This window comes from Neofelis nebulosa, chromosome 5 (assembly GCF_028018385.1).
Source record: "Neofelis nebulosa isolate mNeoNeb1 chromosome 5, mNeoNeb1.pri, whole genome shotgun sequence".
Taxonomy (NCBI): domain Eukaryota; kingdom Metazoa; phylum Chordata; class Mammalia; order Carnivora; family Felidae; genus Neofelis; species Neofelis nebulosa.
In genome coordinates, this window is record NC_080786.1 from 37521866 (window position 1) to 37536844 (window position 14979).

The window sequence follows — 14979 nt, forward strand, 5'->3', positions numbered from 1 at the left end:
TGAAAGCAATTAGTACCACTTTAAGAAGGATTGTACAGAAACATTCTCTTCTGATAAGATAGCTACAGATCTCCTAAAAATACCTGATTGATCCATAATAGGAAAATAAAACATGCTGAGAAATCTTAGCACAATTTTTTTTAACTGCAAATATTAGCATACAAATGAAAACAAACTTGGAAGATGGAAGGGATAATTATTTTGCTCAACTGATTTTGAATAGCAACTGTTTCTACAACTACAAAAGCAAATGTGGTCATGTTCCTGATTTAGGTCGAATCTGGCAAAAGATTTACTAAACTGTGTCAGTAAAAAACAATGCGAGGTAGTAAAAATAAATTAACTCCTAGACAAACAGAAGGAAAAATTAGCCACTGATTTTTGAGATGCTCAATTCTGATGAGACATATTCTAAGTTACTCTCTCACATTATCTAAAAGGTATTTAACCTTTATTTTGTGGTTTCATGATGTAAAGAAGAATGTGAAAAAGAAATGAGCTAACAGATTTTTAAGTATCAATAATATTACAATTCAGTATATCTTAATACAGAAAGACAATTCTTTCCTATGAAACCATACCCACTGAGAAGCAGAATCTGTAAGAAATAGTAAAACAGCAGAGATGCTTGCATATGATCTGATTTTGGTTAAAAGGCCTATAAATGCTCACTAAGCTTTGTAAAAAGGACATAAAAAATGAAAAAGAATAAAAGAACACTATCTACATAATGGAATCTAACTTGTTACAGTGAACAAAACACCTCCACTTAACAAAAATATTTCCAAATCTTAGTTAATGGAGTTAATGATACCATTGGCTATAATGATTCCATCAAAAATGTTAATACTTTAAGAAGACATAGTTCACTGAAATAGAATTTGGTGAAATGCAATGTGGCCCCTAGATCTCTATCACATCTGTCACTGAAATAGATACATGTGACAGCAACCACAAAATTCCCTGCAACAGTCACTTTTTAAATTACATTAGTATTTAACAACTAGATCTAGAACAGTAGGACTTCATGTGACAAAGCCTAAGAGAGAAATAAATTCATTATTGCTACACAAGTCTAAATGGAACCTAGCCCAAATAGAGAGAGGGCCAAACAGTATGAGAACAGGTTGGAAGGTAGTCTCCTTCCATAGGACAATTTTACACCAGGCCTAAAGCTACTCACAACTCTGATTCTTTTACATTTGTTTCTATCAAGAAAGTTTGATATTGTAGAACTGTCCCTGCTCCTTTCTGTGGAGCTCTGGCCCAGGTGGTTATAGGGCAATCATTAGCATGGATATACTCTGATTACCTCTGTCCGCTACCCACTGATGCTATCTGAGAGATGAGCAGATTGGACAAAAATAAAAGATATCTGGACAAGTTAAATACCGCAGTGAAGGCAATTCTTATGTCACCAATGAATTAGGGCACTTTCTTCAAATTAAGCACTGTCAATTAGGCACTTAATAAAAGCAAAAGACATTTATGCAAGCATCTCAACAACAAAGATAAAGAACAGGAAAAGAAAAGCAAGATTTATATTCACTAGCTGGATTTTGAAAAACAAAAACAAAAACGGGATGTTATACTTCAGGCAGAAGTTTTTGAAAGAAATGCTGTTTGAGGAAGAAAATATCTTCTTGTTCCTGATGAATCAAGACCCTTTTTAGTTTCATTAACTAAAGTTATTTTTCCAATACATACAGAATGTTCAGATTTTGGTTAAACAAGTAAAAATTAAGGCAGTGTCTTTAAGCCCAATAAAGGAAAGAACTGACTAACAAGTAAGCCTATCTGTGGGGCATATTGAGCTCATATTTGGATACAGTACTGAACAATTATGGTTTTAAATATAAAATATTAATGTTTCAAAATTTCGGCATTTCCTCATTCTTTCTTTCTAGCTGTGTGAACTTCATATAGCCCATTTAATTTTAAAGAATTAAAGGAACACTTGTCACTTAGTTTTGGAACAAAACATGAACGGTGCTTGACCCAGAACTAGTAACTCAGATAGCAAATGTGTGTATAGATCACTGACCCCGTATAAAAAGGAGGAGGACCCATAGCTGTAAAAATATGGCTGGAAATGTCTAATGTCCTTTGGAATTTACTATAAAACAGAAGATACAAAGTTTTGAGGTACTGTTGCCTTACAATTTACCAAGGTTTATATTAAAAAATGAGGGATTTTTTGTTTTGTTTTCAAAAAAGCACTGGTTTTTTTTTCTCTCAGGTTGCAAAGCTCATCTTAAATCTTCTCAGTCATCGTCGTATTGGTTATTATCCCTGAGCTGTGTCTCATCTGCATGTCACATTAACCAACCGTTCCACTTAGTGCTGCATCTTGTTATACCAATTCATGGAGCGTTTCACTGCTTTGACCCAGTTTTCCATACTCATTTCATATTCTTGCCATTTCTTCTGTGGCTTGAAAACCACTTCACTTTGCCTCAGTTTCTTTAGTTCTTCCTTGTCAGTCCAAAACCCTATAGGGAGAAAAAAATTACTCTCAAATTTTAAGGCAAATAAGGAGCCCATAAAGTTTATCCACAAACCTATGTGAACTGGTACACAGATAAACAACTGTTGTTTATTTTTTTAACAACTATTGTTTTAAAACACAATCCAAAATATTTTGCTGCTTTTGAATTTTGTTAGATTGACTATCCCTAGGAATCAATACACCAGGATTTCACAATCTTTTGTTTCTAACTATCAGCTTTATTTCTGTGTGGCATGTTGCCAAAGCATGTCTAGAGCAACCTGACCCTGTCATCATTTACTTTCATAACTTGCTAGAAGGAAAAAAACAAAAAACAAAAAAAACCCTGAAAACAAACAAAAACAAAAACAAAAAACCCTCCACAAAAATCAAGTAAGAAAGAGTATACTTTCTTTTTACATAATTAAAAAACTAAAGATAAATTAAGATTTTTGTCATATATCCTGAGGTACGAGGCAACTCCCTGGGATACTCGTAAATCCAAAGTTGGGATTGAATATAATAAGTAGTGTCTTTTTCAAACTACTGTATTTCATCATGATAATATTGCTTTGGCATATATTGTTCTTCACAAAGAGGATCGTGTGATTTATAATAAAAAGCAGCAAGAAAACACATTTATAACTATGACCATAGTTACGATTGAGGTGTCTTGTTAATTAGGTATATCTTACCTACTTTGAAGTACTAACATAGTTGACAAATCTTCATGAAATACATTGTCTGTTACCAATAAACCCGGCACAAAATTCTTTGCTCTAAAATTTTGTCAGGTCACATTCTTTCTAATTTACAAAGTCAGCATTTTAGACTTACCTATACTTAAAGATATTAACTAATTTATATAAGTTATTAAAAGACTCAAAAATGGTTTTTATTAGTATAGTACAGTTAGATAAGTCTAGTCAGGAAATTAATAAGCATGTTCTTAAAATCCTTATTTCCAGAATTATTTACTAAGGACGTACATATTTTTTGAAGTAATTTTTTAAAATATGTATCAAATAGACTCAGTTTCTAGATGAACTTTGAATATACAGAAGATGTGCATAGCCTTCAAGTCTCAGATTTCTGAAAGAGAAGCAGTCCAACCAGAAATCTCCACTTCTCTGACACAGTAAAACTGCTCTCTGTAGTCAGTGAAGTCACTGTGAACTGGAAAGGTTTGAAATTCAATATAGACAAAAGTGAAACAGATAAAGCTCAAGCCACTATATTATGTTTAAGACAAATTCGTATGTGTTTGTTAAAGTATATTTAAAATGTTCAAGAGAATCTGACATATTTAGTCTTACAAAATGAAAAGGTACAGAAGAATGTGATTTACCTTATAAATAATATTAGAATATTTATGAGCATTTGATTTACTGTAAATATAAGCTTAATTTCTTCATTTTGCAAAAGCTGTTTAAGTTCTTGAGAAGACGTTTTTAGTTACACTTGTAAGTTTGCTCAGTTAGGCACATGCAATTATTAACAAGAAAATCAACTGTATTAAATTTATATTAGTTGAAATATACAAAGGAATTTAATAAATTTTTAAATGGGAATGATTATTTAAGAGAAAGTTATTTTCTTCAATTTAAATTTACCACACATTAATCAATGAACAAATGAAAGTGACTGGTGTAATTTTATTCAAAATTAACAGATTTTTAGTAGAATAAGGTTTAAGTTGAACTTACAAGATTTCATGCTTTGGGGATTTATAACTTTAACATGCTAAATATTAGCCTAAAATTTTTAACTGTAAGATATCCTGTTTTGTATGAACACTCTTCCCTTCCACAGAGGAACACATTAAATATTCCCAGTGCCCTAAGGCAGCAATGTTGCTTCCTAGGGAGCCCTCTAATTGAAGTCCATTCTTCACCCCTCCCAACTAATCCTCTCACTAATTGCCAAAGTGATCTGTTCAAATACACATCTGCCCATGTCCCTCCCCTGCTCAAAATTCTTCAGTGGCTCTCCAGTGCCTTCATGATAAAGTTCAAACTCTTCCTTATGAGGAGTCCACCCCAACTGGACCTCTCTTCCTCTCCAGCCTTCCATCTTGCTGTTCCTCTAATAGCACTTACCGTAAAGGGCTGGGATATTGGCACAAGGTGCTTTCTTTATTAGACCACTTAGCTCTTATGGCTCCTCACCTCCTCACCTGGCTGTCTGCTAATTCCTTCAAAACTGAGCCTCCTTGGAGAGCCTATACCACTTGCTTAATGCCACGGCTGTTCGCCAGGTTTAACACACAAGTATAATAATTTGTTGACTTGTCTGACTGTACCTAGAGACTCCCATAGCGGGGACTATGTTTTTAAACCTCTTTATTCCCAGCGGTGACTGTCATGCAGCAGGTACTCAACCAATTTTCAATAAAGGAAAGAATGGAGTGGTTCCTAATGCCAAAGAAAAGCCTATCTACTCAGAAAGTCTACCCAAAGACCTTCCCTTTGCAGAAGACAGAGCGGCTGAGAATTAATTTTCCCTGCCTCATAATTCTGAGTGAAGAAGTGAAATGAGGATGGAAGAAGTACAACCAGACCATCCACAGAGGAGGTCATATTTTGTGAGTAATGTGTATCTGTGTATGGAGCTTACTGGACACCAAGGTTTTCCAGACCCTCTATAATTCTGTCATTTGGGAAGAGAAATGTTATTGGCAAGAAACAGCCTGCAAGACAGCTCTCGCTTTTATAAAATCCACACATACCAACAGCAAGGCCAGCTAGAGAAGCTGCACCAAGGCACGACATGTCTGTGTTGACAGGTCTCTCTATTTTTTCATTAATCAGGTCTGAAGTCATCTGCATGACAAAATCATTCTTACAAACTCCTCCATCTGCCCTGTGGGGAGCAAGATATTTGAGATAAATTATTCCAACAAATGCATAAAAACATTATTCACCCTTTTTAAAAGGGCCACATAAAATTTTTTAGATCCTTGATATTTTTTTAAGCTCAACTTTTTAATTCCAAAATTATATCACTTGGCACTGACCTGAGGATAAATAAAGGGCCTTGCTAGGTAATCTTCAAACATTTTTCCTTATTCCTAACATCAATTTTCTCACCTGTCCTGTTCGTCCTGGGACTAGTTTAAAATAGGCCAAGTAAATTAAGCCAACATAAAAATTCATTTGGACATCCCAGCAAAGAAAATGTGATGTTTCCATGCCAAAAAGATGGCTACACACCCGAAAAAGAGATTTTAAAGATGCTTATGATAGGGGTGGCTAGCTGGCTCAGTTGGTGAAGCTTGCAACTCCTGATCTTGGGGTTTTGAGTTCAAGCCCCACATTAGGTCTAGTAGAGATTACTTAAAAATAAAATCTTAAAAAAAATAAAAACAGATCTTTATAATATACATGTGGGTGTTAAGATCATCTTAATTTCTATATTGTGCTATATTCTCTATAAATCCAAAATTAGCTTCCCTTTGCTCTCCAAATTCCTATGACCAAGAATTTTGTTGCAAAGAAGGTAGGCATATGTATATTTTTAATCCTGAATAGTCATAATGATGAAAGTACTAATAGCAGTTACCACTCACTTTGATTTCTAATTAAATCTATTGGAAACAAAGTTTACGTACCGGACTTTTTTCACAGGGATATTGATCTCTTTCTGCATCAACTCATATAACTGTTTGTTTCTAGTCAAAAAATCAAGATAACTGTTTAGAAGAAATTCATATCATGATAATTCCCTATTCTTTTCAAATTGAGAAAAAACTGGTTTTATATATATGATATTTATAAAATATGCAAAAGAAAACAAATACATTATGTTAACTGAAGTTGATATTAGATGGGGCCTTGGGCTTTTCACCTTGATAAAAGGGACCATATTTTTCATTTAGAATTAAATTTAATCTATTATCATTCCTACAAATAAAAATTTAAAGCAACCATTCATTTAATAGAAAGCTATAAAGATGACATACCATGCATAATACCTAATAGAATTCATTAAATAAGAAATTATCATTTTGTAATCAGAAATTTTTATTTTAAATGTTCCAAGTGTTTCATATTCATGACAGCCACATTCTTAATTTTAATAAACTACAAATGTGCCATAATGAAAAGATCACAGGGAAATATACAAAAAAATAATTTTGGTGATTTAATCTTTGAGCATTATATTTAGAATTCTCCTTTATGAATAAGTATACAAAAACCTTTGAAAGTCCAAACTTTAAATCTTTTATACGTAAGAAATTAGATACAGTTGACCCTTGGATAACGTGGGGATTAGGGGTGCCAATTCACCACAAAATCAAAAATCTGTGTGTAAGTTTTGACTCCCCCCACAAACTTAACTACTAATAGCCTACTACTGGTGGGAAGCCTTACTGAAAAGTCAGTTAACACAGAGTTTGTATGTTATATGTATTGCATACTGTCTTCTTACAATAAAGAAAGCTAGAGAAATGAAAATGTTATTACTAAAATCATAAAGGAAGTACATTTACAGTACCATATTGTATTTTTTGAAAAAAATTCACATATAAGTAGACCGCACAGTTCAAACCCATGTTGTTCAAGGGTCAACTGTATTTTTAAAAATCATTCTATTTTCAGATATCAGATCTAAGTGGTATTGATACTATTAAATATTAAAAAAAAGATGTTAAGGAAATTAGCAATAATTATGTTATAAACAGTATGAATTTAAAGGTATAAATGCTCATTCAAAATTAAGAAATTTCAGGGGCGCCTGGGTGGCTCAGTCAGTTGAGCGTCTGACTTTAGCTCAGGTCATGATCTCACGGGTTCGTGAGTTCAAGCCCCACATCCGGCTCTCTGCTGTCAGCACAGAGCCAGCTTCAGATCTTCTGTCCCCCTCTCTCTCTGCCCCTTCCCCGCTTGCACTCTCTCTCAATAAATAAATAAAAACATTTTAAAAATTAAGAAATTTCATAATCCAGTTTAGGAGAAATTAATAAAAGCAAATGGCAATACTGTATGGGGAGAGATTAGTTTAAGGCCGGTTTTGGTACCTGAAAGCTATTGATTCCAATATTGCTCGTACAAGATGGTATTTACTGGTGGAAGGCTTCAAACCCATAAAAGAGGCACATGCATAGGGGTCATCTAATGGAGCCTAAAGAAGAGATAGTAACAATTTTTATTATTGTTCTAAATTAAATCTATGGACTTAAAGACATACGCAATAAAAACATACCCATGTTAGAAAAAAACAATGCTTATTTAGAGTTAAGAAGTCTTAAAATAAATGACAGTCCCTAAACATGTTAACTATTAGGATAACTCTCTAACAGGACTTAAACAAGGTTGATTTATAGATATTGGACTTAGCTATACCTTCTGTTGGAGCTCATACAAAGATAAGGGACTAAAGCAGAGTAACAACTTATTAAATATCTAGCGTTACAAGAGGAAATGAAAAGCAATCCTAGTATTTCTCCTTTCCTCCACGTGTGAAGTTTTTACACTGAAATTGTTTTTGTAAAGTAGCTTTTTGAGGGTATAAGTTAATCTTAGTAAAAAACCATAATGCAGAATGTATGTTTTTCAGTGTCATAACTTACACCTAATATTTTGTCAGACATTCAAGCTAAACTCTTCTATTTCTTAGCTTAATAGTCATATTGCCTAATATGAGAAATGACCCAGCCTAACATCTGTCTTTAAAAGAGCCAAAGTCTTGTAGCATCCGGGTGGCTCAGTCAGTTAAGCGTCCGACTTCGGCTCAGGTCATGATCTCATGGTTCATGGGTTCGAGGCCTATACTGGGCTCTGGGCTGACGGGGCAGAGCCTGCTTCAGATCCTCTGTCTACTTGTCTCTCTGTCTCTCCCCAAATTGTGCTCTTTCTCTCTCAAAAAATAAATAAACATTAAAAAAAATAAAAGAGCCGAAGTCCTGAGGTGGAATTATGTATCTATCAGATGAATTTTGTATTCATTGCATCCCCAGAAATCCAAGACAATTCTAGGACACAAAGATGAAGAACAAAGACCCTTGCCAGAGCTTATGGTCTCACTAGGAAAGATACAGAAGAACAGTTCCAACATCTGATAACAGGTCATGACAGAGGGACTTTCTAGTGCTGTCAGAAAATGATGGTCCCCAGGAAAAGCACCTTCTACCTTCAGGGCCTTGAAATATCATCTCATTACCTGGAAAACTTTTTACTACCCCTTCTCCTAGTTAATCCTTCTCCTCTTCCAAAGCTTGGCTCAGATTCCTCTGGGAAAACATCGATCCCAGAGACAAGGCCAAGCCACCATCATTGCTTTTACAGAGACTGATGAACTTTGCTTCATATCATGTATATATAACCACATACGTTTGTGTGGATGTTTGTTGAAACTCTATCTTCCCCGTGGAAACTCATTTAATGTACTTCCTATGTGTCTCCAGGTCCTTGCAATGCATCTGGCCCCCACAGGGAATCAACACACATTTGTTCAGTCAATGAACAAACAATACTTTTCCTCATTATTTAACTGAAGAAATTCCATATTACATCTTATCTGTACTGTAGCTATGATTTTCCTCCTATTGTGATTTTATCCTGATAATTTTTCAAATTTATTAACATGTTTTGGTGATCCACTCAGTAAAAGCTTACTTATACAGTAACACTGGTCTATATCAGGTGGTAGAATACTGTACTAGTGCCTAGTAGTGTGCTATGGGTTTTTTTTCTGCATAAAAATTACTCCTTCTAATTAATACACCACATAAAATCCTGGTATGACCAGCCCGAAATGACTTTTGTAAAAACAGCTATAGACATAATTTATAATTAGTAGTAGGTCAATTTGAGGGGGTAATAAAGTCCATAGACACCTAAACATTTCTTATAGGTTATAATGTCCCTGCATTAGTTAGTCCAAGTGAATCTGTCTTTGGGATGATATGGTAGGAAAAACACTGGGAAGTCCTTTAGGTCTGGTCACATCTCAACAGGGCAGACAGCCTCCAGCCACACCTTCAATCCGTCACTGTCAATCCCTTGAGTAAGCCTCCCAGACCATCAACCAACTAGGAACAGGGAGATTCTGTAAAGTTTTGCTTGGAGCCCTGAGCTAACCTAGCAGACCCCTGCCCAAGGCATAGACTACCAGCCTCAGCAGGCCCTTGTCACCATGGGTATCTTAGCCTAAACTGCTGGGTACTTGTAAGATGGTTAATGTCAACATGCCTCTTGCCACTTGTCAACCTTGAACCTAAAGGCATCTACTGTGTCTTCCCGTTCTCATATTTTATGTTATACCACGAACCAGTACAACAGAAGAGTTAAGAACCTGGACTCTGGAGTCAGAACAGCTGAGCCCCAAAACCAGCTCTGTTGCTCACTAGCTTTGTGAGACTAGGCAAGTGATTTAACAGCTCTAAATCTTACTTTCCTCATCTTCAGAATGGGATGATAAGAGTATCTTCTGCCTTGCTGAGTTACTAAGGATTAAATGAGACAATGCATGACATTTAGAACTGTGCCTGACACATAGTTCACTACAAATTTTATATTACTATTCTTGCTTATCAAACCCCTTCCCACTACTGACTTTCTTCATATCCCTTTTCTGTGCCTTCTGAATTCTCCCTTCTATTGTAAATTAATTCTCCCAAACCATAACCAATTCTGAGAAGTTCTTTCTACTTATTTTGTGGTTGCTGTAACAAACCTGCCTCTTTGCTGGGCAAATTGCTTCAGTTGTAGCTATCCAGAGGACTGCCAAGCTTCCATACCACAGGGACCAGAAGAACACTGTACTTCTTTTTTTTTTTTAATTTTTTATTTAATGTTTATATTTATTTTTGAAGGAGAGAGAGACAGCATGAGCGGGAGAGGAGCAGACAGAGAGGGAGACATAGAATTGGAAGCAGGCTCCAGGCTCTAAACTGTCAGCACAGAGCCCAATGTGGGGCTCGAACTCACGAACTGTGAGCTCTAAAACTAAAGGCAGTTCTAATATTCTAAAATTAAAGGCAGTATCACAGATACTTGACCCTTCCTTTCCATTCGCCAATCCCTCATTTTCTTTAGTTGTTGACATAGGCAGTTTATCAGCAATCTCCCTCCTATTTTCCAAACAGCTTAGAATCAACACACTATTGTCTGAATTAACTTTCGGTTTCTACTTAAGAGTTTCGTGTTACATTAGGAAATACTTGAGTTTGTAGTCCTCCTCCACCCTTCTCAAACCCACCAGATTGCCAGGTTGCAATCATGGCAGGGAAGGGACATATTTTATTAACGTGAAATTGAAAACCGCATCTGTGAGAGTTTCCTCCGATCTTTTGGGTTTTAGTAATACTTATCATATATTTCATATTATTTTTACAGACATATGGATTGATGCAGAAGTTAAAGACAGCTGCCAAGATAAAGTCACTACTAAAGTCCCCAGCAAATATTTCAAAAGGGAAGAATATATAGTAGCCTAACTACCTTGGCTGATGACAACTATTCATCTAAAGCTTCCTCCTGAAACGTCAATCCAACAAATACTCTTCGCCCCCTGTCCTATGATGGATGCTATTTAGTTTCCTCACATTACCCTAAAGAGGACCTAGTGCAATCTCTATTATGTCATTTATAAACTTTTAGTCCTTCAGGGTAAAGTACATAGAAGGAAATTATTACAGATACTAAAATAATGCCCAGGGGCACCTGGGTGGTTTAGTGGGTTGAACGTCCAACTTTGGCTCAGGTCATGATCTCGTGGTTTGTGAGTTCAAGCCCCGTGTCGGGCTCTGTGCTGACAGCTCAGAGTATGGAGCCTGATTCAGATTCTGTGTCTCCCTCTCTCTCTGCCCCTCTCTCTCTCTCTCAAAAATAATAAACATTAAAAAAATTAAAAAAAATAATGTCCATTTAAATGTCTACTTTGGAAATATTGTATTTTTAGAGATTTGAAACACTCTGATTTAATCCTTTTCCACCAGTCTCTACATTATATTATCCAAACTTTCAAATTTTGGACTTCAACTAATTGCCTGAATATAGCATGGACTAGAAGAGAAATTTTTGTTTTTTGAAAGGAAATAATATTTAAAGAATGATTAAAAGGATAGGATAAGCTTCCCAAAAAAAGGAATTTTGTTCATAATAATATACCTTAAAAGTTTTTTAAAAAGCCTTTGTAATAATATGCTAAAATCAAAGGCAATATCCATAGATCTTTCAAATAATTACAAAGTCAAATATTACAAAGTCATTTCTCTTACTGGGTTCACTTTCTGATTAGGCAAAGTAACCAATACTCCACCACAACCAAAAGAAAATTTGATTTTTAAAAAAGTTAATGAAATTTATAAGTACTCAATATACCCATACGTGTGTGTGTGTGTGTGTGTGTGTGAGAGAGAGAGAGAGAGAGAGAGAGACAGAGAGAGAGAGAGAGAGAGATCTTAACATTATTTTTCTAATTCTCAACTTCTTCTAAGTAAAAAATGTCAATATACTGATACATTTTCCCCACTGGGAAATGGTTAATTTTGGTTATGACAAAATAATGCTAAGTCTTATGTAAAAGTTCTATACCAAACCTACCAACTTTTCATTTCCATAAGGATGGAGTTCTAAGTTGAATTTGCTCCGCTTTCTCATGGAATTAATGCTAGATCACAGCTTCTCAGCCCCGGAATGTACCTTCACTTTCATACTGCTCAGTGCCCAAACTTTCAAGTAAGGGAGTGGCAGATAAATAATTTTAAATGTAGGTATGAGGAGAGAAATGTCTGTTAATTGCCATTGACTAAGAAAAAAAAATACCTGCAATCCACTAAAAGATGGAACAAAACAGACTCCTTCAGAATCTTCCAAACTTTTGGCCATTTTTTCAGTCTCAGCAACATCTGTGAAAAGGTCTGCAAAAATAAAAATAACAACAACAAAAATGCTAAAACGAAATGGAGGGGTTGGAGAGGAACAAATAGAATTATGTTATATGACTAGTATTTACCTGCATCCACATTTATTATGAATACAGTATGAAAGGTCACTCACTTGAAAGCATCAACACCAAGGCCAATCTGCTCTAGTATTATCTGGGCTCTCACACTGCATAGTTTATGAGCCCATGGAAGTTCTTCTTTTTTTTTTTAATTTTTTTTTTCAACGTTTTTTATTTATTTTTGGGACAGAGAGAGACAGAGCATGAACGGGGGAGGGGCAGAGAGAGAGGGAGACACAGAATCGGAAACAGGCTCCAGGCTCCGAGCCATCAGCCCAGAGCCTGATGCGGGGCTCGAACTCACGGACCGCGAGATCGTGACCTGGTTGAAGTCAGACGCTTAATCGACTGCGCCACCCAGGCGCCCCTGGAAGGTCTTCTTAAATGGGCTCTGTATGCAGCAGGACTTACTTTTTCCTTTAAAGATATTTGGACTGTTTAAAAATCAATTCTCTGCTTTTTTGGCATTAAAATAAATTATTCTCCTGAAGATAACACCAATCCTAGCTTTCTGAGGAAAAAATCATCTACCTATAGTAACCAAGAGAAACAACTGAAAAACTACTCCACCTAATGGGTTCAATAAGGGGCCGGTAATAGGTAGATATATGAAAAGCCAATCTTTAAAAAACAAAAAAAATCAAGATCTAATTAATTTAATATACTATTTTTACTGAAGTGTATAACATACATGTAGAAAACTGCACAAATCCCAAGTATACAGCAAGATGAATTTTTAGTGTGAATACACCTAGGTAAACAACATCCAGATCAAGATACAAACTTCTTTTGTTTAACATAAAGCGTGTGAAATTCATTCATATTGTTAAAAGTGGTTGCACTTCATTCTTACCCTTGTATAATATTCCACTGTGTGACAATACACAATTTATTAAACTATTCTACAGCTGATATGCATTTGGTTAGTTTCTAGTTTTGGGCTAATATACATAGGCCACTTTGAGCACTCAGACATTCTTTTGGGTGAACATATGTGTATGTTTCTGTTTGTTATATACCAAGGGATGGTAATGCTAGTCCTAGGGTCTACAAATTTAGGACTAACTTTAGAAGATAGTGCCAAACCATTTTCCAAAGTGGTTATACCAAATTAAGGCTCCTGCCAACAGTATGAAACTTGCAGTTATGCCATATTTTTGCCAATAATTGATACTGTCTATGCTTTTCATTTTAGCTATTTTGGTGGATTGCATGATGGTTTGATTTTGTGTTTCTTTATTAACAAAGTTGAAATCCTTTTCATTCATCAGTTGGATATCCTTGTTTGTGAACTGACTCCTGAATAAGCATGTAGGACAGATAGCACAGATCAGATGAAAAAGCTCAAGAATCAGTCATAGTAAATATTGAAGGCTTTGTACAGCCTCAAGAAAATTGTTTTAATTTTATTGCATGTTTTGTTATTCTTACAATGAAGAACTGAGTAAAGAGAAAAGTTTAAGAAACACCTATGTTAAAACTCAAGTTAATAAGGCTAGTTCAATAATATCTATAAATTGTATTCAAAATGAATTATCAGATCCATAAATCATATTCATTTGGTCAACAGGTTCATACAACACATCAAAATATCTCTAGTACTTCAAAAACTAATTATTAAAAAATAACATTGGTTTTTAAATGTATACTTTAAACAAATCATGCCTAAATGTCTAAATTTTTCAATCAAAATTTGGAATAATGGCTGGATGGCTGGTTTGAGGAAAAGTTTTTTGGCGACAGGCAAAGAAACAGGAAAAAAAAGAAATACAGTTAATTTACATTCTTCATTGGCTGTTCCAATGAATATACTTGCTTGAAGAATTTCTCTAAGTAATCTTCCACTTAAACTCTTCTCAAATGAGCTTACAATGTAAAATCTTTGGGAGTAAGCAGATTTCACTCCGTCTCTCCCACTGAATACAACTAAGAATCCTGATGGAATGCATGGAAAAGCTATCTGAGGACTCAAAAGAATAAGGCCGGCAGGGAACTTGAAGTAATGCCACACCAGTGGTGAGTTTCCTGTTTTCACTTTCTCTGATATCAGGGACAGCCTAAAACCTAACACTTGGGTCTATACACTGGGTGCACATATGAAGTGCTTCCATAGAAGTACCCCTTTCTGGTCTGAGGTGCAGGACTCAGGAGTCTCTATGGAACAGACAGTAAGTGACAGATAACATTACACACCTATTAGAATTGTAAAAATTAAAAAACAAACAGACAAAAATGACAATACCAAGCACTGGAGCCACACACACACACACACACACACACACACACACACACACACACGCTGCTGGTGAGAACGCAAGATGGTATGGCCACTCTCAAAAACAGTTTGGCAGGTTTTTGTTTTTGTGTTTTACAAAGATAAACTCATACTTATTTGTGTGTATGTTTATATAACACATATAACATCATGTTTATACAAGCCAGCAATCCCATTCTTAGATATTTATCCTAGAAATATTTTTTTTTATAAAATTTTTTTTTTTAATGTTTATATTTTTAAAAAATTAAACAGATGTTCACAT

The 14979-nt window shown here is 35.1% G+C and overlaps 1 protein-coding gene across 5 annotated transcripts in view; it reads right to left on the bottom strand.

The window, feature by feature from the left end:
- Positions 1-14979, bottom strand: part of GK5 (glycerol kinase 5) — a 78742-nt gene continuing 63763 nt past the window's right edge. For all 5 annotated transcript variants that reach the window (XM_058730094.1, XM_058730092.1, XM_058730091.1 and 2 more), the window contains 5 exons: positions 12259-12353; positions 7509-7612; positions 6099-6158; positions 5217-5350; positions 1-2492 (listed from right to left, as the gene is read on the bottom strand). In XM_058730094.1, the coding sequence (XP_058586077.1) occupies positions 2338-2492; positions 5217-5350; positions 6099-6158; positions 7509-7612; positions 12259-12353 (548 nt within the window). In that variant the 3' untranslated portion in view covers positions 1-2337. The remainder of the gene's footprint in view (positions 2493-5216; positions 5351-6098; positions 6159-7508; positions 7613-12258; positions 12354-14979) is intronic.